This window comes from Pistacia vera, unplaced genomic scaffold (assembly GCF_008641045.1).
Source record: "Pistacia vera cultivar Batoury unplaced genomic scaffold, PisVer_v2 Contig503, whole genome shotgun sequence".
NCBI classification, from domain to species: domain Eukaryota; kingdom Viridiplantae; phylum Streptophyta; class Magnoliopsida; order Sapindales; family Anacardiaceae; genus Pistacia; species Pistacia vera.
The window spans coordinates 1,743,941-1,769,772 of NW_022196339.1; the positions used below are offsets into that span (position 1 = coordinate 1,743,941).

The window sequence follows — 25,832 nt, forward strand, 5'->3', positions numbered from 1 at the left end:
TTGACTGTAACTTGTCCAATAAAAATCCAATTGATGAGATATTTAAAAACTAGACATACAAGGCTTTAAATTGATATATTATATACTTAATTTGGATAATTGTAACCCCACTGCCGAACCATTCATTTTATAGTCACATACATTTTGGTTTCCATTGAACAGTCAGTAGTAAATTGATCATAACTTGCTCAATAAAACTCCAATTGATGAGAGGTTTAAATGTTTAGAAACTAGACAGATAGGGATTTAATTTGATATATTATATACTTAATCTGGATAATTGTAGCCCTACTGCCAAACTATTCATTTTATCATCACACACATTTCAATTTCCACTGAACAATGAGTAGTAAATTGACCATAACTTGCTCAATAAAACTCCAATTAATGAGAGGTTTGAATATTTAAAAACTAAACAGATAGGGCTTTAATTCAGTATATTATACACTTAATTTGGATAACTGTATCCCTATTTCTGAACCATTCATTTTATCATCACACACATTTCTGTTTCTACTGAACAATGAGTAATAAATTGACCATAACTTACTCAATAAAACTCCAATGGGTGAGAGGTTTGAATCTTTAAAAACTAGATATACAAGATTTAATTTGGTATATTATACACTTAATTTGGATAACTGTAGCCCTACTTTTGAACTATCCTTTTATCATTACACATATTTCGGTTTCCCCTATTTTTCGATTTCCACTAAACAATTAATAGTAAATTGGCCATAACTTACTCAATAAAAATTCAATTGATGAGCAGTTTGAATCTTTGGAAACTAGAAAGATGGAGCTTTAATTTGATATATTATGTGATAAATTTGGATAGCTATAAAGTTGCAGCCGAACCATTCATTTTTATCATCACACACATAAAACCAATTCAATTTTATGATGATAAAGGAAAACAAATATTGATATGCAATTTTAATTGTATTTGTTCTATCTCTTTTTGTTAATATTTTTTTATGTTACATACATATATCGAAAACAAGTTGTTGCTGGATATAACAAATTTTATTTGTATCACAAATATTATTTGGTGTTTGTTGCTGAACCATGTAACCTTAGTAAACCATTTGTAATATGTCAAACCATTATTATTATCCTCAAAGGGAAACAAATATTGATATGTAGTTTTAATTGTAATTATTCTATCTCTTTTTGTTGATATCTTTTTATCTTACATACATATATCATGAAAAGAGGTTGTTGCCGAATATAACTAATTTCATTTATTTAACAAACACATTTTGGTTTCCACTGAACAAGTAGTAGTAAATTGACCATAACTTGCTCAATAAAACTCCAATTGATAAGAGATTTGAATATTTAGAAACTAGATAGATAAGGCTTTAATTGGATATATTATATGCTTTATTTAGATAACTGACTACCAAACCATTCCTTTTATCATCACATACATTTCGGTTTCCATTGAACAGTCAGTAGTAAATTGACCATAACTTGCTTAATAAAACTCTAATTGATGAGAGGTTTGAATATTTAAAAACTAGACAGACAGAAATTTAATTTGGTATATTATACTATTAATTTGGATAACTGTAGCCCCACTACTAAACCATTCCTTTTATCATCACACACATTTCGGTTTCCACTAAACAGTCAATAGTAAATTGACCATAACTTGCTCAATAAAACTCCATTTGATGGGAGATTTAAATATTTAAAAACTAGACAGACAAGGCTTTAATTTGGTATATTATATGCTTAATTTGGATAACTGTATCTCCATCGCCAAACCATTCATTTTATCATTCCACACATTTCGGTTTCCACTGAATAGTCAGTAGTAAATTAACCATAACTTGCTTAATAAAACTCCAATTGATGAGAGGTTTGAATTTTTAAAAACTAGATATACAGGATTTAATTTGGTATATTATACGCTTAATTTAGATAACTATAGCCCCACTTCTGAATCATCCTTTTATCATCACACATATTTCGGTTTCTCCTGTTTCTCGATTTCCATAGAACAATAAGTAGTAAATTTACCATAACTTATTCAATAAAAATTCAATTAATGAGCAGTTTGAATCTCTAAAAACTATAAATATAGAGCTTTAATTTGATATATTATATGATGAATTTGGATAACTATAAACCTGTGGCCGAACCATTCATTTTATGATCACACACATAAAACCAATTAAATTTTAGTGATGACAAAGGAAAACAAATATTTATATGTAGTTTTACTTGTATTTGTTCTATCTCTTTTTGTTAATATTTTTTTATGTTACATACATATATCAAAAACAGGTTGTTGCTGGATATAACAAATTTTATTTGTATCACAAATATCATTTGATGTTTGTTGCCGAACCATGTAGCTTTAGTAAACTATTTATAATATGCCGACCCATTATTATTATCCTCAAAGGAAAACAAATATTGATATGTAGTTTTAATTGCAATTGTTCTATCTCTTTTTGTTGATATCTTTTGATGTTACATACATATATCATGCAAAGAGGTTGTTACCGAATATAACTAATTTCATTTATTTAACAAACACATTTCGGTTTCCACTAAACAATTAATAGTAAATTGACCATAACTTGCTCAATTAAATTCCAATTAATGAGGGGATTAAATATTTAGAAACCAGACAAACATTGCTTTAATTTGATATATTATACTCCTAATTTGGATAACTGTAGCCCCACTTTCAAACCATTCTTTTTATTATCACACACATTTCAGTTTCCACTGAACAGTTAGTAGTAAATTGACCACAACTTGCTCAATAAAACTCCAATTGATGAGAGGTTTGAATTTTTAGAAAATAGATATACAAGGCTTTAATTTGGAATATTATACACTTAAATGGATGAATGTAACCCCGGTGCTAAACCATTCATTTTATCATCACATATTTTGGTTTCTACTAAACAGTCAGTAGTAAATTGATCATAACTTGTACAATAAAACTCCAATTAATGAGAGGTTTGAATATTTAGAAATTAGACAGGTAGATCTTTAATTTGATATATTATACACTTAATTTGGAATAATGTAGCCCCACTTCTGAATCATTCCTTTTATCATTATACACATTTCGGTTTCCTCTGTTTCTCGATTTCCATTGAATAATCAATAGTAAATTGGCCATAACTTGCTCAATAAAAATTCAATTGATGAGCGGTTTGAATCTTTGGAAACTAGAAAGATAGAGCTTTAATTTGATATATTATACTATGAATTTGGATAACTATAGAACTACGGCCGAACCATTCATTTTATCATCACACTCATAAAACCAATTCAATTTTAGTGATGACAAATGAAAACAAATGTTGATATGCAGTTTTAATTGTATTTGTTCTATCTCTTTTTGTTAATATTTTTTTATGTTACATACATATATCAAAACAGGTTGTTGCTGAATATAAAAAAATTTATTTGTATCACAAATGTCATCTGATGTTTGTTGCTGAACCATGTAGCTTTAGTAAACCATTTATAATATGCCGAACCATTATTATTATCCTTAAAGGAAAACAAATATTGATATGTAGTTTTAATTGTATTTGTTCAATCTCCATTTGTTGATATCGTTTTATGTTACATACATATATCATGAAAAGAGGTTGTTGTTGAATATAACTAATTTCATTTATTTAACAAATATTAACTGATGTTTGATGCTAAACCATGTAGCTTTAGTAAACCATTCATTTTATCATCATATACATTTAGGTTTCTATTGAACAATCAGTAATAAATTGACCATAGCTTGCTCAATAAAACTCCAATTGATGAGAGGTTTGAATATTTAGAAACTAGACAGATAGGGTTTTAATTTGATATATTATACGCTTAATTTGGATAACAATACCCCCATTGTCAAACAATTTTTTTTATATCACACACATTTCAGTTTCTACTAAACAATCAATAGTAAATTAACCATAACTTTCTAAATAAAAATCTAATTGATGAGAGGTTTGAATATCTAGAAACTAGACAGATAAGGCTTTAATTTTATATATTATATGCTTAATTTTGATAACTGTAGCCCCACTTTTGAACCATTTATTCTATCATCACACATATTTTTGTTTCCACTAAACAGTCAGTAGTAAATTGACTATAACTTGCTCAATAAAAATCCAATTGATAAGAGGTTTAAATCTTGCGAAACTAGACAAACAGAGTTTTAATTTGATATACTATACACTTAATTTGGATAACTGTAGTCCCACTATCGAACCATTCCTTTTATTATTACACACATTTCGGTTTCCCCTGTTTCTCGATTTCCACTGAACAGTTAGTAGTAAATTACTCATAATTTGCTCAATAAAAATCCAATTGATGAGCGGTTTGAATCTTTGAAAACTAGAAAGATAGAGCTTTAATTTGATATATTGTACAATGAATTAGGATAATTATAGACCTGCTGCCGAACCATTTATTTTATCATTATACACATAAAACAAATTCAATTTTAGTGATGACAAAAGAAAACAAATATTGATATGTAGTTCTAATTTTATTTATTCAATCTCTTTTTATTAATTTTTGGATTGATTTTGTTGTTTGATTTGTGGGTTTTGTGGGTTTTACAATTATTGTCTTTCTTTAGGATGCTTTTATCAAATGCCTTTTTTGTTATAGGTGGTGGTCAATTCTAATTGCAGCAAATAGATTTGTGTCACAAGACCTTTATCTTCATGGCTTCTTCAATGTTTCAATTAAGTTGTCTTCAGATTATACTGTTAGAGTTGTTGTTGCTTTCTATGTGAGTTCTCCTCTCAACATTCTTAATTTTTTTTTTTTAATTTCTAAAGTAATAATAATAAAAATAATTCATTTTCTCTTCTCAACAATCAAAATCAGTTTTTTTTTTCCTTTGGCTCTGCAAGTCTCTTGCTTAAAAGTTCACATTTTTTAACAGAGTTTTTCTTTCTCTGATTGATTTATAGACTTATCAATAATACCCGGTTTATATCTTGCAATTTTTTTGCTTTTCTTGACAAAGTTTTAAGCTTTGGTTGTGGATTTCAAATGGTGACATATTTGAAAAGAACCATGATGATATGGACTTTGAGTTCAATTTGTGCATATTTTATTTATTGATTTTTTAATTATCAATTCAATATAAAATGAACTTCAATATAGAAAATATATATTTAAAACACAAAAAAACCAATAATAATGTAAAAAAAAAAAAATAATAAACATACCTGCGCAACGCAACTTGAAAATGAATATAAGTTACATAAATTGCGGAAGATCAGTATAAATTTTAAGTTTAAATAATTGATCTTGATAATATTCAGGTGATCTTAAATATCATACACGATTCACTACAAAATAATGGCATCGAATATCAAAGACATGTCTGCAAAAATAATATCAATTGTACAAGGTGATGATCTTGAAAATATAATTAGACCATATAATATTCAGGTGATCTTCTTAAGTTAGATGAATGATTTACATCTACCTATAATTGATATTAATAATTATACAGGTACAATTTTTAATTTTATCTTAACACAACTTTCTATATATATAAAAGTTGTATTTACTTTAAAATTATTATAATTTAACAATTATTATGTCATAATCTAATTAGCTTATTTTGTTAGAATAAATTTGTTTACAATCTATTTCCAAAACATTGAATAAACATACCCGCGTAACGCTCAGGCCCATGTCTAATTTAATTTATATTATGAAATCTGTCTCTAGTTTGTTTTACTATTAGTTTCATGTTAATTTTTTATATTATTTAAGATGCAAAAATTATGTTGGAACCTTTATAAATGCAATAATGGGAAAAAAGCCCATAGTTTGTTTTACTATTAGTTTCATGTTAATTTTTTATTATTAGATGCAAAAATTATGTCGAAACTTTATAAATGCATAATGGGAAAAAAGCCCAGACCCTTCAAAACTTGGCCCCAAAGGGTCCAGGTTCAAATCTCGATCCCAAACCGGTCTGGACCATGCTCATTTTAAACCCTCACCAAATTACATAAATCCCCTGACAAATATACAAAACCTCGTATAATATAAGAAATACTATTAAATTTAAGAGTTAAAATACTTTTACAAAAAAATTAAAAAATTAAATTTTTTTTTTTCAAACCCATAAGATCGGTCTTGAGACCGGTCTGGGCTCTAAAAAACTCATGGGCCCAGGATGGTCTTGAGGTTTGGCCCAATCTCTAAAAGACTTGTCCCAATTTGGGACCGGACCTTCAGGGCCTAGGCCTGGATCGCCCAGGCCTTGCCCACTTTATGCAATATTAGTCTACACAATTAAATCTGTGTTTACGTGTAACCTTTTAAGAAAATACGATAATATACGCTTAATCCTTGCATCTGCGGTTCTGCCAAGTATTAAAAACGAAAATGAAAAAATTATTTGAGTAAAAGAAACGAACAAAATAACAAAATTCTTAAGTCATCAAGTTTTAATATCAAACAAATAAATCGTATGAGTAGAAATTATAACACTTGTTATCGATCCAATTTTTTATTAAATCAAATCTCGGGTCAACTGACTCTTAAGAATTTTCTAAAATACATTCTCAATTGGGGAAAAAAAAAAAAAAAATCCCACATTATCAACTACATTTTTAACTAAAACGTCTAAACTACAAATTAAATTTTTAATTAAATCTTTAGGGAGTATTAGTTTCTAAATTAGGATTAGATTTCAAGAGTATAGTTTAAAAAAACAATTTCGGGTTCATAATTTAGGAGTGTTTATCTAAGCTTATAAACTGGTCAAACTAGCTTATAAATCTAAAATTAAACTGACATATTTGTTTATAACTTTTTTAAACTTATAAATTGAGTTTATAAGGAAAAAAAAAAAAAAAAAAAAAAAACTTCACTTATAAACTAGTTTAACTAATTATATTATCACATTTCTTTGTTTAATTTTTAATTTTATAACGTAATGTAGTACTCTTTTTAGTCATTATAATAAAATTTACTTATATTTATAAACCACATTTTAAAAGACAAACACTCCCCTAATCTAGCAACCTAAAAAAAAAAAAAAAAAAAAAGCACTAAATCATGTCATGAAAAACCCCTTTAGATAATGGCCTTTATTTCAATCTCCGTTCGTTGTTACCGAACAACATCTTTGTTATACATCATTTAGCATAAGCAACACAAGCAACTTCTGGGGAAACTGAATAAAATGGCATGATATATGAGAAACATTCAACATTTCCATGAGACTCGTACATTGCCCATTTTGTCTTCTGAGAATGATCAAGCAGACTATGAGCTAGAAAGCCTTCCACTGCAAACTATGCCTGTAACATCTTCTACATCCTTGATGGGATACGGCTCAAGCTTGCTTCAATCGATCCATGTGGTTCATCTGTTGGTAAATACACATCATCTTTGAACTGCAGAATTCGACAAAAACGTTAATGTTATCATGAGTCGATTAATCCGTTTTCAGTCAATACATTTATTTAGCAAGAGTTACCCATAGATGCAATAATGAAACTTAATCTTCATGGTTTGTAAATATCTGCAATTAGAGTATGATTTCTAATGTACCATAGGGGTAATGAATCACCAAAAAAAGAAAATTACCTTCACAATTGTGCTCTTATCTCTGTTTGATAAATTAACCGGCAAGAAATGGATATTTGGCATTTCTAGTTCAACCGAAGATATGTCGGAGAAGCTGAAACCATGGAAATCAAGAATCAGTCAGAATAACGCCACTTACAAAAACCAAAGCATGAGGTTAAGTGTCAAAAATGTGAATGAGCGTGTGCATTCATGAGTCTGCACACACAAGCAAGATCAAGAGAGCAAAGGCATTGAAGGTCACCTGGAGAGGACAGCCTTTGCCATGTCATAGAGAGTGCTTTGAACAGATGGGCTGTATACTCCCGCTTTTGGATGACCGAAGAACGTATCCATCAAAACTTTTTTTACATCCAGGTATCTCTCAGTGAAATAAAGTGGATTCTCAGGGAGTTTGAAGGCAGATGGATACCAATACCTGCATCCACATTTAAATTAGGATCACACCTCTGCATCCTCCTAACTTGGGAGGTGGGAAAATTAAGCTAGGAATCAAATACAAATGGTTCAAAATTTTAGAACAAAAAAACCTAGATGCATGTGAAAATCATTGTCAACTTATATGTATAAATTCTGTACCTCCATGTACCAGTGACCTCTGTCGCCAGCATCCTCTCTCGAGTATCGGGAAGAGCCGTGTATTTGTCCCTAATAAACCCTTCAAAGCCAGACTTTTCATAACGTAGCATCCAAAGTCAGCAATCAGCAAAAGAATTATAAAAGCATGCTAGATCAACACTACCCCAACCACTGAATTACCATAATCCTAACTTCAAGCAGTTTCTACCATCGAGCATCAGATAAACATAAAAAATTACGAAGATGTACAACCTTCTTCTGTCCTACATCAACACCTCAGAGCTGATTTAGGCTATATAAAAAGGTAAAGATAAATGACTTTACCTTGGTGGTCTTCAGCAAAGCTAGTCCTTGAACACCAGAATTAATCTTCAAAGCACCATTCTCGTGTAGTATAACCTCTGTGGTATGCTTCTCAGATCCGAGTTTGAAACCTTCAAACCAAAGGATCAAAAGCAACTTAGAAGAAGATTGGAAATGATGATCCACGGAATTTCGTATCCATACAACATTCTAATCATCACTAACAAGTATAATAACAATAATCTTATATTCCAAACTGATGGATTAAAGGGACTAACCATGTTCATGTGGTTGCCCAGCTACATGTAAACGTTCCCATGGCTTCTCCACTATATTTATTATGGCACCAGTAACCTGAAGAAAAGAAAACAGCACTGTTCAATCCTCCAAATAATTCATAAATAAAAGTACCAACAGGGCTCATTAACGCTCTAAATAAGTCACTTCACTAATTAGATTGCCCGGAGATCTACCCAACAATGCCGGCAGGGTCACTGGCCAGATTCAAATGTCTTTAATTTTCAATTATTTTCAAATACGCTGTGTAATAAGGTTCTTCCAATCAGAAATCCTTCAATTTTCATTGCAAAAAAAAAAAAAATGCGTTTGCATAAAAATAAATCTACCTGACGATAAAAAGATACGAAGTGTTTGGCAAGTAGCACAGCAAAGTCCTCCACTGAAAGTTGCTCTGAACATTCCTTCGCTTTAGCATATACCTATAAAAATTAAAGTTTTTAATTAACAACTTCAATTTTTAATTAGATACTTTCTAATTTTTTTAAAAATGAATATTCACCTCACAATTCCTAGCACAGACTTTTCTCAGTACATCCATTTTTGAATTTTTATTAAATCAAAATTTTATGCTGATTAATATTTAATTAAATAAAAAAATACAATAAAATTAAATAATACTTAAATCGCACAGAAAAATAAGAAAAACTAAAACAAGCTTGACTAAAATTTAAAAAAAAAAAAAAAAAATCGTTTGTAAGATTTTAATAAAGCGAGTGTACGTAGAAACGCGATCGTTTAGGCATGAAAAAATGTACGGACAGCGTGTCAGTCAAAAGAAAGTAAAACTAACAAAATAACAAACGTACGGTGTTTTTCATGGTGTCAGTGGCGACAATATCCGAGTTGTCGCCGTCAAGATAAGCGTTGATGCATTTGGAGAGCAAGCTGATGCTGACGTTCCATTCCACCATGGAGTCGCGGCCGTCTTTGCCTTTCCAAACCCTGGCCACTCTCACTCGAGCTTTGCCGTGTCGCTGCTTCAAATTGAAGCCTTCCACCTCCAATCCTCTCGCCATCGCCGTGAATCTGATTGGTTCGCGATAAGATGCAGAGGAGAAGGGACGAGAAGAGGAGGAGCCGAGGGTTAATGTGATCAGATCAAATGGAGGAATGAATTAATCTGCTTATAAAAGGAATAAAAAATAGTTTTTTTTTTTTTTTTTTTTTTTTAAAAGGAACCCGGAGAAAATGGGTAAAAGTAGATAATTTGTCATACCGCATGATTATTCTTTTTTACTTTCACTCTCTACTACGGCGCGTGCGTTGACAAAGTGAACTAACTTCCTTTTTTTTTTTTCCGCCAAATGTTTTTAAACTCGAAATATTTCTTCGATATCATTTTATAACGGATAATGTATTACAAGAATAATCTTTAATATTCACAAACAAAACATTATTAATTTTTTAAATATGAAAGTTCTATTTTTTAAAAGTAATTATATTGATAACACTATTTTTAAAACTTTTACGTGAAGAAATTGTAACAAATTGATGGAAAGAAAATAAAATAGTATGTAAATAACTTTATCTAATAAACTACTAGACAATGATTCTTTCTTTATTTAACTTTATTTAAGCTTTTTAAGATCTCAAGACACAATTTTAATATTTAATGGTTAAGATCTTTTTTTGATTATATAATTTCTTTTTAAGATTCTAAAAATATTATTTTTCTTTTTCTTTTTCTGTTTTTTGACTAAGAAATTTTTTATTAAATAACAAAAAGGTAAAGGATTATCTCTATCATTTTCCTTAATTACATTCTACACTTTGATTTTGATTTTGATTTTTTTTTCACTTTTTCTCTCTTATTATAATGGAGTTGATCGCAAGATATAAATCTTTCATTACTTAGTTTTAATTTGATAGTCTTACATCCTTTAAATTTATATTTAATTTCTTACTTACAATGCTTTTAAAATTAATAACAATCATTGATCCATACACAATAATAAAATAGGAAAAAAATGGAAGGTTTGCCATAAATTGTTAGAATTGAGTTTTATTTGGTAAAGAAGAAACAATTAAGGCATTAATAAAAAAAAAAAATTAAATGAAAAATAAATTTTGACCTCCCACTTATACCCTTGTCATGGGTTATTAGATTTATTCAAAGTTGAGGTAAAATTAAATTTCTTAATATGCCATTACATTTCTAAATCAAATAATTTGATAATAATTTTTGTTCTTTAAATAAAAGTTTCATATTTTGGAATTTTGGGATTATTATTTATTGAAATACCCAGATGAATGAAATATCAATAATACGGAAGAAAGTTATCGTTCCCATTAGACCTAACAAAGTGGTATCCATCCCAAAATTTTTAATCGTACTCATTTTACTGGTTACCCGCATCTACTCGACCGCATTCGCCTAGGTCCGGTTTGCCAGGTCTACTTCTCATCTCTAGGCTGTGAGGTCCACTCGCTCATTATTGAGCGTGGAGTGTTATACTTGGTAACAGGTTTAATAATTAAGGAAAAATGTCTTTTAAAGACAGTACTTTGAAGTTTGAACATGAGATTTCGTAGCCCATAGATATACTGATTCCTGTGGGCTCCTGACATACTTTTCTATGTATACGGGTATACGTGTACCATATCCTTACCATATCGACAAACCTCCTGAGAAATTGCTCACTACCCCCACCGTTACCAATATTGTATGGGCAATCTGTTTTATATGGGTGAAATGGCAAATAGCTTATTTTGAAAAATCTTAGGGTTTGTTTAATAGATTATTTGAAAAATGTTATTTCGAAAAAGTGTTTTAAGTTGAACTGAGTTAGATTAAATCGAATATGACCAAATTTTAAAAATATGTTTGCTAAAATATCTAAAAATTATATTAGAGTTTGATACAATGCTAGAATAATTGTTTGATATATTTTTTTAAAAAGGTTTTTAAGACAGAATAGTTGTTTGATACATTTTTTAAAAATATTTATTATTATTTTTTAACCTCATACATTTGTTAATTTAGCTAAACACTTCCACAATAAAAGTTTAAAAATTAACTAAAGCACCTTAGCCACCCAAGAGGATAGCTGGCAACCAACCACCACCGCCAGACGACATTTGACAGTCGCCAAAACGGTGCACAACTGGCTAGATCTGGTCGATCGTGCGTCGATATAGCCGTTTTCGGTCAGATCTATGGCCATCAATGACGGCTAAATAGCTAGAATCTGGCCGTCAACGACGACCACTAGGGGTGCCAAAAACCGGTCAATCGAATTGGTTTGCCATTTTTATGAACCGAACTGGATTTTGATTCAAGTGGAAAACCTAACTGAAATCGAACCGGTTTTCCACTTGAACCGGTTAACCGAAAAATCGGTTCGGTTAACCAGTTTTTCTTTTTTCTTTTTAAAGTTGTTTAAGTTTTCCGTGATTTGATTCGGAGAGATCAAGATATGACAAAACATGGTAATCACTAGTGAGTTCGATTGAGGGCATGAAAGTACCAGTGAAAAGATCTCTCTTTTCAACTTTCGTCACATAAAAAAGAATCGGAAAGCTCTTACCATCTAGCAAAGCGACGACGATTGGGTGATGAGAGATGAAAGGGCCATGTGGCACGTTGGTTCGAAACACAGTTGACTGGTACTTTTGCATTTTTGACTTGAAAAACTCTTCTTTACCAAGGTTGTAGAAATATTCAAGACGGTCTTTGATCAGACCAATAAAAGGGAGACCATAGTTTCTGGGATTTTTCGGATCGGAGGTTGAGTGGTAGGTTGAGATGGTGAAACCGTGGTTGGTGGTGCTTGTACAGATGGCTTCTCGAAAACTGAGGCGGTGATGGGAGTTGACGCGAGCATGGTTTTGATGATGATGTTTTTTGTGGAGTATGGAACTAAAGTTGTACAGAAGGAAAAGATAGAGAAGTGGATGCCATTTGAATCGCAATTTGTATTTGCAGAGAGAGAGAGATAGGTATTTAATAAAAGAAAAAGATGGAGAAACTGAGAAAGAGAGAGAGAGTTATCTATTAAAAAAAAAAAACGGTTTAGCAATCCAGTTCCGGTTAACTGGTTTGTTTTTTTTTTTTTTTCCAAAAACTGAAACCGAACAGAATATTCGGTTTACCCATTATCCTGAACAAAAACTGAATTTTTGGTCTGGTTTCTTCCGATTTTTGGTTCAGTTTGGTTTTGGTTTTTTTTTTTCACCCCTAACAGCCGTATCTTGGCCATATATTTGGCTGCAGAGCTAGCCATTTTCGACCAGATCGACGCACAACTGACCAGATCCAATCGATTGTGCGTTTTTTTGACCACGTCGATCGACGGTGGTCATTGCGCTGGCAGTGGTGGTCTTGGGTGATTAATTTTCAGATTGGAAAGAGAGAAAAATGAGGAGAGAAAGAAAAAAAAATATATTTTGAGTTGAATAGAGTTGGATAGAAAAATGTTTTGAATTGAATAGAGCTGAATAATCTGAAAACAAGTCTCTCCCTCTTTTCATTTTTAGAGAAAAAATGCTTTTTGATTTGGATTAATTTTCTGAATAATGATCACAATAATTAAACAAATACATATCCTAATTTTTTAATCCAAATAGGATAACAAAATAATGATCCGGAATAGTGTAACAAACAAGGGCTTATACTCTATAACTCTTTTCATTCCATTGACAATTTTACCCTTATATATAAAGCCCAATCTCTTCACCTCTTATTCATGTATCTAAACCCACATCAAAATTAAATCAATCAATTATCACCTATTTATCACTAAATTAAAGATATTTATCTTATTTTTTTCATCTATTATAAGTTATAAAATATAGGTTTTTCAGATATGAGATAGTTTAGGTAGGAGGTTATACATTAAATATTGTAATTTAGCCTTGAATAGCTTTTAATTATAGTTGGATGTCACATTTCTAGATTTAGTAACAAACTGAGGGTTTAAAGCAGTGTTTTAAAACTCAGCCTAGCCTGACTGGTTGAACCGGGACCTAGGCCCTTCATTGGGCCGAGTTACCAATTTTCCTATTCACTAAAAACCCTATAAATTAGGACGCTGATCGGCAAACAATTAAAGGCTGTGATGTTAGGGGTTTTGAAGAGGAAGGGTTGGTGAGTGCAATGGTGGTGACAGAGGTGATTTTCGATGAGTGAATCGACCAGTAATCAAAAACTAAATCCCTGCTATTGCCGGTGATTAGTGAGGCAATTGAGGGAAAGGTGAGATGGGTTTTGATCAAGAGGCTAAGGGGAGTGTTGTCATCACCGAAAACATGCCCTATTTGTTGACACTGGTGGTGGTGTTGGGGTGTTTTTACAAGATTTTAAACATGTAGGGACTTACATGTAATTTTTAAGGGTGTTTTTGTTGGTTCAAACTTTTTGACATTGGGTAAAACAAATTAAACCGGTCAACTTGGGACTCAGCCACTTTGCTAGATTTCACCCCGGGTTGGTTATTAAAACATTGGTTTAAAGTTTATGTTTTTGCATTTGTAATTGCGTGTTTGTGCAATCATTCAAGTATGTCAGGCAATTTGAGACTGGTGGTTGAAGACGATAATGCCCAAATCCTTATATTCGGGCAATCTTTGGGGATGTTGAGTATTATCTAGCTTTCATGATGGTACTTTGTATGGGCCCAAATTCGTATTGGGCCTGACGAGGTCCAATCGCAACAATGATATGTGACGACCCAAAACCTTGGCCCAATCTCGATTGGGCCCACGTTTAGAATACCTTGGGAATTGCCTACTTTATGAGTTGGGCCACCTCCCGAGTTAAGCTGAATTGGGTGTGGCCCATTCATCTGCAACAGTCCATAACAAGGATTAGAATCCTAACCAAATTCCTCTTTTGACAAGATCTCGTATCTCACCCAAAGAGGAAAGCCTTGACGGATAAAGGCAAAGAATCTGATCTCTTCCCGAAAAGAGAGTTCCCCTATCAAGTTACTAGGATTTGAGCCCCTGAGGTTCACTATATAAACTAAAGCCGGTCCTCGGTGCTAGGAGAGGATAAGAGACATCACCCTTAAGCTATAGTTCTCATATTGTCAAGCCCATCATCCACTTTAACTCTCTCACATCGCTTGAGGCCCCCAGAGAAATACAAGGAGGCTCCCCGTAGGTCCATCAAGGTTGTCAGTGGCTCTCTTCACAAGATTATCTTCGATTGTAAATTCTAGCATTTACAATTTGGCGCCCACCGTGGGGCTCTGTCAATCAAACGATCTAGTATAACCTGCTGATTCAACCTCTCCCTCCTGTTAGGCCCTCATGACCAACCACACAGAAAGCAATGCGCTAGACATTGCGGCTCGGATCGAAGCACTCACTGCATTGGTGCTAAAAAGCGACAACAAGTACCAAGCCTTGGAAAGGCAGAATGCCACGATCCGCGCCAAAAATCAAGCTCTCCGGGATAAGGTAAACCAATTATACTCTTTAGATTGGTCATTCGACTAGCATCATGCATCCACCTCCCGACCCCAATTCAACCCATGCAATTGTTCCTAAGCCAAGATAGCGGCACCTTTACTGGTACCTACACCAACAGAGACCCATACACCACAACAGCCGTGGCTGAGCCGACCTAAGAAGATAATGTCCACCCCTCTACCAACCCCATTGTCGAAACAGACACCCGAACTATGCCATCCCATCAATTGAGAACCCCTCTTACACACCAACAAACACACCGTATGCAATTACTAACTAGGACAACTCCCCAGACCATACCGTTCAGCACAACCATTCACATCAACCCAAAGGTGTTCTTTTAATTCCTCCAAAACCTCAATACCCCTACACCAACCACCCTTGAACAAACATTGACCAAACGACTAGCCAAAATAGAAGCCATGATCCAATGCATCCCAAGGATGCCAGCACCCGAAAAAAAAAAGTCAACCCCAGAGCTATGCTGAGTCGCCGTTCGTGGATGCCATTGCTCTTGCAGATATGCCCTGCAAATTCACCTTCCCCAACATGAAGCCGTGCGATGGTACCACCGACCTGGATGACCATATAGCCTCCTACAAACAAAGAATGTTTGCCGCCGCCATACTAAGAGATCTCCGGGAGGCATGCATGTGCAAAAGCCTTGGCTCTAGCCTAATAGGACCTGTACTCTAGTGGTACACCAACCTCCCCAATCACTCCATTGCCTCATTCGCCCAGCTCACAGACACCTTCATGAAGCAATTTGCTAGCACCAAAAAACTAGAAAAGTTATCCAACGACCTTTAATGGATTCGATAGCATCGCAATGAGCCCCTTCGTGACTATGTGGGATGTTTCAACCGTGAAAAAGTCTTAATCTCACACTGCAACTAAGAGACCGCGGTCGATGCCTTCAGGAAAGGCCTACTCCTAGATGGAGAGTTGTACAAGGAACTTATCAAACGTAATTGCAACACCATGGATGACGTATTGGCTAGTGCTTGGGTTGAGATTAGGTGGAAGGAAGATGAAGCTCATACAGCCAAGCAAAGCACCTACGATGATCGCCGTTCTCGATGCATCGATAAGCATCATGACACCAAGCCAACAGAGCCCTATTCAGTAAGGAGAGTTCTTGTACGAGACAACGGGCGTTGACTAGATCGCTTCTCGGCCGACAACCATTACACACCACCCAAGTACAAGCTGTCTGACTACAACCTCAATATAAAGCCAATGGAAGTGGTAGCCGTGATGAAGGAGATGGGGAATGTGGTAAGATGGCCAGCCAAATTGAAACATCCTAGAGCAAAGCGAGACACCACCAAATGGTGTGAATTCCATGGAGACCACGGCCACAACACCGTTGAGTGCATTACACTCTACCTTGAAGTAGCTGAGCTGTTGAAAAGGGGACATCTCCACAAGTTCTTGATAGACAAGAGGAGGAGCACAATGATGAATAAAGATCGCCAAATTACCCTGCCACCAAAAGCCCTTCCAACAGATGGAATGTGTGGAGTTATCTCAGGTGGATCAGAAGTTAGTGGGGTAAGCTACTCATCGGCGAAACATCATGCCCGAGCCGCAGCTAACCCATAGTTCCAACACTTAAAGTCGACACAACAGAGAACCACCAACCTGACCATAGAATTCATGGATAACGAGGCAGTAACATTCTTGAATCCCTATCATGATGCACCCGTAATCACCTTTCAGATTGCCAACATCATTGTCAGAAAAGTCCTGGTAGACCCCGGATCCTCAACAAACATCATGTTCCTGGAAGCATTCAAGGTGACGGGGTTGGATGAGTCTAGCATCAACCACTACCCAACTTTCCCCGTAGGGTTCAGCTCAGAACAAAAATACACCATTGGGGAGATTGCTTTGTCGGTCTATGCCGAAGGGATTAATCAGCAAACCACTTTCATAATACTAGACACACCCTCCCTTTATAACGTGATCTTCGGTCGACCTTGGATCCATAGCATTCGAGCCATTCCCTTAACTTTCCACTAGACAATAAGGTTCCCCACCAAGTGGGGTATCAAAGAGATTAAGAGAGATCAGAAGGCCTCCAAAGATTGTTATCAAAATGCCTTCAAGCTGAACCACGACACCATGTAGCAACTATAGACACCTCTAGTTGGAAGAGTAGAGCCGGACAAACCAGCAATGGAGGAGTTGGATGAGGTCCAAATTCACCTAGAGTTTTTGGACTGAGGGACACAAGTGGGAGCTCAGCTCTCACTCGATATTTGAAGAAAGCTCATCGACTTCCTAAAGGAGAATCAAGATTGCTTCGCTTGGTCCTACTCTGACATGACCGAGATCAATGCCAAAGCTATAATGCACCAACTAAATGTCGATCTGGACTTCCCTCCCGTGAGACAGAAGATGAGAAGATTTGCCCCAGAGAGAAACAAGGTGATCAACGAGGAGGTGGAGAAACTACTTAGCAACGGCTTGGTTCGAGAGGTCCAATACTCAGATTGGTTGGCGAACGTGGTGGTAGTGAAGATAAAGAACAACAAGTGGAGAATTTGTATTGATTTCACCGACCTGAACAAAGCCTGTCCCAAGGACTCCTTCCCGCTCCCTCATATAGACATGCTAGTGGATGTCATTACCGGGCATGAACTACTCAGCTTTATGGACACCTTCTCTGACTACAACCAGATACTGATGCACCCAGACGACCAAGAAAAGACCGCATTCATCACTGAACAAGGCACCTACTGTTACAAAGTGATGTCATTCAGCCTGAGGAATGTTGGAGCCACCTACCAGCAATTTGTGAACAAAATGTTCTCTAACCTGTTAGGAGACTCTATGGAAGTCTACATTGACGATATGCTGGTAAAGTCACTAATAGCTGAGCAGCACCTCGACCACCTGCGGCAAGCCTTCGAGGTGCTGCGAAAATATAATATGAAGCTAAATTCGGCTAAGTGCTCATTTGGTGTGTCCTCAGGAAAGTTTCTAGGATATATGGTGACGTAACGCGGCATTGAGGCTAATCCAGGTAAGATTAGGGCGGTCCTGGGCATCCCATCTCCAACCAGCATAAAAGATGTGCAGCGTCTCACAGGAAGGATAGTCGCTTTGGGTCGGTTCATCTCCAAGTCAGTGGAGAAATGCCACCTCTTCTTCGCCGCCCCCAGGAAATCAAAGAAATTTGAATGGACTCCAGCATGCGAAGAGGCATTGATTCAATTGAAATGATACTTAACGTTGCCTCCATTACTATCCAAGCCAAAGATGGGGGAGCGACTCTTCACATACCTAACGGTATTCGAATTTGCCACATCTGTCATGTTGATCCGAGAGGAAGAAGGAAAGCAACTGCCAGTCTACTACACCAACAAGTCCTTGCTCGACGCCGAGAATCGGTACAACCAACTTGAGAAACTGGCACTTGCCCTGATCATAACCACACGGAAGCTACAACTGTACTTTCAATGCCACCCGATCATAGTCCTGACCTCTTACCCCCTGAAAAAGGTACTCCACAAGCCGTATCTCTCGAGTCAGCTGTCTAATAGGCAGTAGAACTGAGCGAGTTCGATATCTCTTTCCAATCCCGCACCGTGATCAAATCTCAAGTGCTAGCTGACTTCATTGCCGACTTCACACCTAACACTTATGTTCATGCAGAGAAGGAGTTCCTATGTCTAATAGATCATGCATCCACCAAGTGGACCCTATATATGGATGGCTCAAGCAATATCAATGGCAGCAAACTTGGACTGATGCTCATCTATCCAGAAGGGGATACTTTATAACAAGCCATACGGTGCGACTTCAAAGCAACCAACAACAAATTCGAATACGAGACATTGATTGCTGGGCTCTCACTCGCCAAAGGAATGGGGATAAAAAAGATAGAAGTGAAATCCGACTCACAGCTAGTGGTAAATCAAAGCCAAGGCTCCTATCAAGCACGGGACGCCAAAATGACTTCGTATCTAAACTTGGCTAAAGAACTCTAATCATCATTTGAAGAGATCATAATCACCAAGGTCCCGAGGACCAAAAACTCCCATGCAGATGCTCTTGCAAATCTTGGCTTAGCCCTGAAAACCTAGCACCCAACAACTATCCCCTTGGTACACCTACATGCATTAGCCATTGCCTCTGGCCTAGTTGAAGTTGCTCTAATCGGCTTAAACAACTAGTGGATGACACCCATCCTACACTACTTGAAGAAAGATGAACTCCCCAAAGATAAGAATGAAGCAAGGCGGCTCAGAGCCAAAGCGGCATGGTTCACCATGTATGAGGGTCGCATACTAAGAAGATCGTTCTCGAGACCATACCTCAAGTACATCACTCCTGAGAAGCAAAACACGTACTCGCAGAGCTCCACGAAGGAGAGTGCGACAATCACGCCGGAGGACGGAGTCTTGCCAACAGAGCATTGACAGTCAGCTACTACTGGCCCACCATACGCGCCAACACAGCTAAATACACCAAAAAGTATGACACTTGCCAACGCTTCTCCAAAGTCTCACATCTTCCTCGGAGTGGCTCACCTCTATACTCACACCGTGGCCATTCATGAAGTGGGAAATAGATATCGTTGGAAAGCTACCAACCGTGTCGGGCCAAAGAGTGTATATGCTTACGGTCACCAATTACTTCACTAAATAAATAGAAGTAGAAGCCTTCGCCCAAATCAGAGATCGCGAAGTTAAGAGCTTCATATGGAAGAACGTTATTTGTCAGTTCGACCTACCCAAGGAGATAGTAATAGACAACAGCTCCTAGTTTATCAGTTCAGGCTTCCAAGACTTCTATAAGACATGGAACATCAAGTTAAGCTTTTCCACTCCCCAATACCCCTAAGCGAATGGGCAGGCCGAATCCTCGAACAAAACCATCCTCCAGACATTGAAGAAGAGACTACAAAAAGCAAAGGGCGCTTGGGCAGACGAGCTCCCCGAGGTACTATGGTCTTACTGCATTATCGCGCGGTTGTCAACGGGAGAAACACTTTTTTCGTTGGCCTATTGTAATAGCCACTACTACTCAAAAGATTATAATGAAATACATATAAAATATCATAAAAAAATTGGGCCCAAGTTTTTCTTTTATTAAACATATATACATACTCTTTACAAACATATGCATTTTTACACAAAATATATATAACGTATACAAAAAGTCATCAAAGCATCAGGGACAGTGTAACCACTCCTCCTCGCGCGCCGACATCCATCCGACAGTGTCCTCACCTAGGTCCTGCAAAACATGGGAAAACAACGGGGTGAGCACTAAAATAATGCTCAGTAAGTAAATCCTCTACTCATACTAGCCCCGTAACTCTCTTTCTCTAATTCTTTCCTTACAACTCCCCGTTCAATAACTCTTTGGGTACGTCTTTCTTTTCCTCTTTCTCTTTCTCTTAGAAACTCTTTTCTCATAACTCTTTCATAAATCACGACCCCATCTCACCGGGGGCACGGCCGGGACTCACTCCCGCTCTACGTGACCTCTATTCACTCTAGCCGATCGGACTCGGTTATGCATGGATTCGGAACCCTTGGCCATGTGAGTCTATAATCTCTCTCTCTCGGGTACTCGGGTATAGCCCTCATCCGCATGCACTCTCACGGGCTACACCACTTCTCTATCTGATACTCATGCCGCTCTCTCAATGCGGCGTACATGCGGGAATACTCTACCCATTACTCACGGGTTCCCCATCGCACAACCTACTCTATTCTCTTAACTCTTAAAGAACTTATACTCACATTCTATACTAAATCTCAAGCTACTTCTCAAGTGTATAAACAAAGGTGTAGAGCTATCTCATGCTCCCTAATGCACTAATGAAATGCCAACTACAAGATTTCCTCAAAACAGTCATTCTGCACCAGTCACACTAAAACGGCCATAACTTATGCTATACACCTCGGATTACTACGGTTCTGGTCTCGTTTCAAAGCTTAGAAACAGGGCTACAACTTCTCTGTTTTGGTCTCAGCCCAGTTCGAACCGTAAGATACTCAAAAATTACTCAGAAAGTTACGGCAGTGACAGGGCAGATTTCACTTAGGCATTTCCTCAAACATCTCATGTGCATATAAACACCCTACGAAAATTACTACTAAACTTCATTTTTCTAGCCATCCAAATTGGGGAAAAACTCCCTCAATTACTCATAATCCCTGTCAAGAAAAGCACTCCCAAAAAGGATTACACAACATCTCTCAAACTTCATCTCAAACTCCATTCTCAATACACATATCAACAACACTTCTCATATTTAATCAATCCCAACTACTAAGACTAAGCACACATCTCATCTCAATTTTCAGTAGGTATACCATGTACATACATAATTAAAATAAGTCTCTACTCAAAGCTTAGTCATAACTCAACTTGGTTGGATTTACTTACCTTGTGCAAAGATGGGTTCCTTAGCACTTTTCCTTCCCTTTGTTGGCTTGTCTCTTCTCTACAACTCAAAACAACCACAAGGACAGCAACAACACAATAAGACCTCACTATAAATACAAGAAAACTCACATCTAAAGCATGAATTCTTACCTTAGGAAGCTTTAGATGAAATCTCTACTCAAAACCCCTCTTAAATCCCTTAGAACTCTTGGAAAATTGGGTGGAGAAATTGAGAGAATATGGGCAATGGAAGAGGCGGTGGAATGAAGATGAATAAGGGCTTTCTCTACACTTTACTCTTTTTAGTTCATATTATAAGCTTCATTTCCCATTTTGCCCTTGTCCTTTCTTGAAAATTCCATCTATATCCTTTGATTCTTTACAACTACACCCCCATACAAACACAATCTCTACTAAATTTCCTTTCATTTTACTCCCCACTTTTCCTACTAATTAGGGGTAGAATGGTCATTGTGTCCCAAAAGAAGAATTCTCTAGAAAACTCAAGAATCTTTGTTTTAGGCTCTTCGCCGCGGCGAAGCATTTTTCGTCGCCTCGGCGAAATAGGGCAGAACCTACCCGTAATGCCACTTCTCCTCCTCGCCGTGGCGAAGCTTCTTCTTCGCCCCGGCGAAGATTGGATTTCCAACTTCACCAAAACTCAACCAATTTCAAGGCAACAATTCAACATACAAACTCAATTTAAGTTAAAACAATAAACTTTTAACTAATACAACAAATCTTAAATACGTACCTCAAGTGGGATATTACACCTATGGCTCGGAAGCTGTTATCCCAGCAGAAGTAACGAATCCATCGGTATGTCTCCAGTGGATAGATGAAGACGCCAATAAACAACAACTTTGCCACAACCTCGACCTCACCGACGAGTTACGGGACCAAGCATTAATCTGCAACGTCGTATACCAATAGAAGGTAGCCCAGCACTACAACAAGAATGTCCGAGCAAGAATCTTCAAAGTTGACGATTGGGTTTTGCACTAGGTCTTCCAAAACACAAAGGTGCTAGGAGCTAGCAAGCTCGGTCCCATTTGGGAGGGACCTTATAGAATCACCAAAGTTGTCGGCAAAGGGGCATACCAACTACAAACAACAAAAGACAAGAATGTCACCAACAGTTGGAATGCCATGCATCTAAAAATCTATCATTTCTGAGAATCAGTCGGCTCGGCCCCACCTTCTCATTTTTCTTATCTACTACGGCGGACAGAGCGGGTCTGTCCACTCCCTCTATCTCCATTAAACGTTCTTTGTTTTCTCCCACTTAGATTTCATTATTAATAAAAGTATTATTCAAGCCTCATGAGTGTGAAGGAGTTGTGGATTTGCTAAACTAAAGTGATGTCGAGACATAGACACACTAGCAACCCTTCGAGGCACTTGCCATCAACAAAGCTCAAACAACCATCATAAGATAGAAAATAAACAGAAGGAGCTAGACTCTCATAAAAACGTTCGACAGGCCAAAAGGTGCGCTGGACACTTAAAAAAAAAAAAAAAAGCAAGCAAGTCTAAATGTCTTCAGTGGCCGAACCACTAAGCCTGGACGCATTCCCAGTCTGATGGCCTCTCGGCACCACTTTATCACCAGTCGTTTCCTGCAATCCATCAGCTGACCCACTCGCATCAGTTTTCGGTGCTTCGATTTCATCCTCACGGATATCCGGCTCGGGTCCAAGATCCCGTTTCGCTAGGAATGCTTTGTACTCCGCTATGTCCTCGTCCGGCTCCCATTCGCCCTGTTTCCCCGCTTTGTACTCTTCCATGAGCTCTGAGCAAGTTTTTTAAACCACCTCTATAGAGACGGTCTCCAACCTGCAAAGAAGCGAGGCCCTTTCAGCCTCCCACTCGGCTTGAGTATTTTGCAATTGCCGAGCGAGATCAACCCGTTCCTTCTCTAGTCGCTTTTCTCTTTCCTATCCCACATGAATCTTGTCCTCCAGCTCAGAGGCAGCATCAGTGAGCTCCTTGTTACACCATTCTAATTCCTTATTCATTCGATCTTGTGTACTAACTAACTTTTGAAGATGAGCACTTCCAGAAAAGGCCTGCAAACGTGAAATGGTAAACGAATTAAACCAAGTAAAAAAGGGGTAAGCGGCACAAAAGAATAGGATCAATCACTTGAAAAAGCCGAGCCATTGTCCACTCAGCCGCTTGCGCTGCACCGAGCCACCTGTTGCGTTGTAACTACAACATGCAATATAGCAAGTGCACTAATTGCAGAAGGTAATAAAATGATAAGAAAAGTATCGTTCCCATGAGGATTGGTTGTTAAGCATTGATTTTCCTAATTGTTATCAAGTTGGAGAAATCGAAATTTGTTTGGATTAACGGGAGGAATTTAAACTAAAAAGAAAACAAAATTTACCAAGTATTTAAAAGGCTAATTAATGAAAGCAAGATTAAAGCAAGAGTAATATCAAGTAAAGCAAACGGTTAGGGTTTTGACTTCATTAGGATTCTATGAATTAATCTACGAATTATGCTACTTCTACTCTCATATGCACGGATTGTAAATCGAACTCCCTAATGTGTAAAACATACCTTCTTAGGCCATGAATTCCTACTTTTCCCTATTAAGCTTCCGCACCCAACAATTTGAAGATTAATAGATCTAAGTTCATTAAGCTAATGGAATCCTAGATTGATTTCATTGATTCTCAAACCTATCTCTAGCATTCAATACAACAATGGTGATTTCCCTAAGAAGCTCATACATGATTCATTTCTCAATCTCATCATGTTTAACAAATACTTTCAAGAAAAACAAGAGAAATCACAAAATCCATGCAATAGAATGTAGAAACAACACTAATTCATTGATTAAACATAGAAATCCCAAATTACATCAAAACCCTAACCCAAGATGAGTTAGTTCATACTGAAATTAACACAAATTGAAGTAAAAACAGTGAGCAATGTATTCAACATATTGAAACTAAAAAAAAAAAAAAAAAAATTACCTATTTGACGAATCCACAAGGTTCAATCTCAATCTTCTCTCCTTCTTTCCCAAAATGTTAAACTTACTCTAAAAGTGACGAACCTACTCTAAAAATGGCTAAGTTTTTCTTATATAGTCGGTCCAAAAACCTAAAAACTTTCCTAAAATAAAACTGTGCGTTTTGAATAAAACTGGAAATCGTAGACTTCACCGTGGCGAAGAATATTCTTCGTCGCAGCTACGAGTTAAGTTAAAATAAATCTCATGCCGAGCATTTATTGCCGCGGCGAAGAAAGAGCTTCGTTGCGGCAAACCTTCCTGAACAATTCTGAATTTATGGAATTGCCCTCCGCTTGCTTCCTTGCTTGAATCTTCAATCTTTGATGCTCTCCAATGGGAACAAGTTTCATAGTGCTTCAAATTCGCTTTAGAACTTCCCCGAATTCTGAGATTCGCTTGCTTCTGGGTCCAAAAACTTGATTCCGCTCATTATTTGCTCAAAGTGCACGTTTTGGCCTGAAACATAAAATATGTGAAATTAAATTGCAATTCAGGCATAAACGAAATAAGAAGTATCCAAAATCCAGCCAAAAAGCCTAAATAAAACAGTATAATTCTCGAATTATCACCACCCAAGTTGGCACTCATCCTCGGGAAAAGGGAATGAATCCACCACGACCCCCACGAAAGACGTATCGGAGTAAGCCGAGGTGTCAGACAGGATGACGATCTTCACGTTATCATCATCCAGCACCAACATGGTAGCCCTCGGTAACACCTTTTGCATGGGCTGAAGGACTTGGCTCGGAGTCATTTCCCGTGGAGCTGACAAGCTCCCGCCTGATTCTATCCTTTTTCCCTTCTGCACCAATCTCATCCGTCGCTTCTCTTTTATCTCCTTCATTGAAGGCACTCTGAACTCGCTCGACATCCTCTCTTCTGCAAGACACAATTCTTTAATGGTTAGTGGGTGGCGAACAGATCTACTAAAGAGGATGAGGTTGCTGTACCGAGCCAACAAGACATATAGCAACAGATGTTCGAGCGCAACAAATGTACCTTCTTGCACCTTTGGGACCTGACTCCACAAAGAGCTTCTTCACAAATTCACCTCCCTTTGGCAGTAGTTCCTCTCCTCCTTCGACAAAGCGAGAATCGCTCGACTCTTCTCCTCAACGCGAAGACCCAGTAAGTGTCTATTATAGTTCAAATTTGCAAAAAAAGAAACAAGGAGATTCAATACTCC

The 25,832-nt window shown here is 36.6% G+C and overlaps 1 protein-coding gene across 1 annotated transcript; it reads right to left on the bottom strand.

Annotated features, from left to right (window-relative positions):
* Window positions 1-7,078: 7,078 nt before the first annotated feature.
* Window positions 7,079-9,905, bottom strand: LOC116105727 (uricase-2 isozyme 2-like). Its single transcript, XM_031392138.1, has 8 exons — window positions 9,600-9,905; window positions 9,120-9,212; window positions 8,772-8,847; window positions 8,515-8,624; window positions 8,191-8,282; window positions 7,856-8,029; window positions 7,612-7,705; window positions 7,079-7,418 (listed from the first exon to the last, which is right to left on the bottom strand). The coding sequence occupies exons 1-8, from the start codon at window positions 9,807-9,809 to the stop codon at window positions 7,335-7,337; spliced, it is 933 nt and encodes a 310-aa protein (XP_031247998.1). The 5' UTR covers window positions 9,810-9,905; the 3' UTR covers window positions 7,079-7,334.
* Window positions 9,906-25,832: the final 15,927 nt, after the last annotated feature.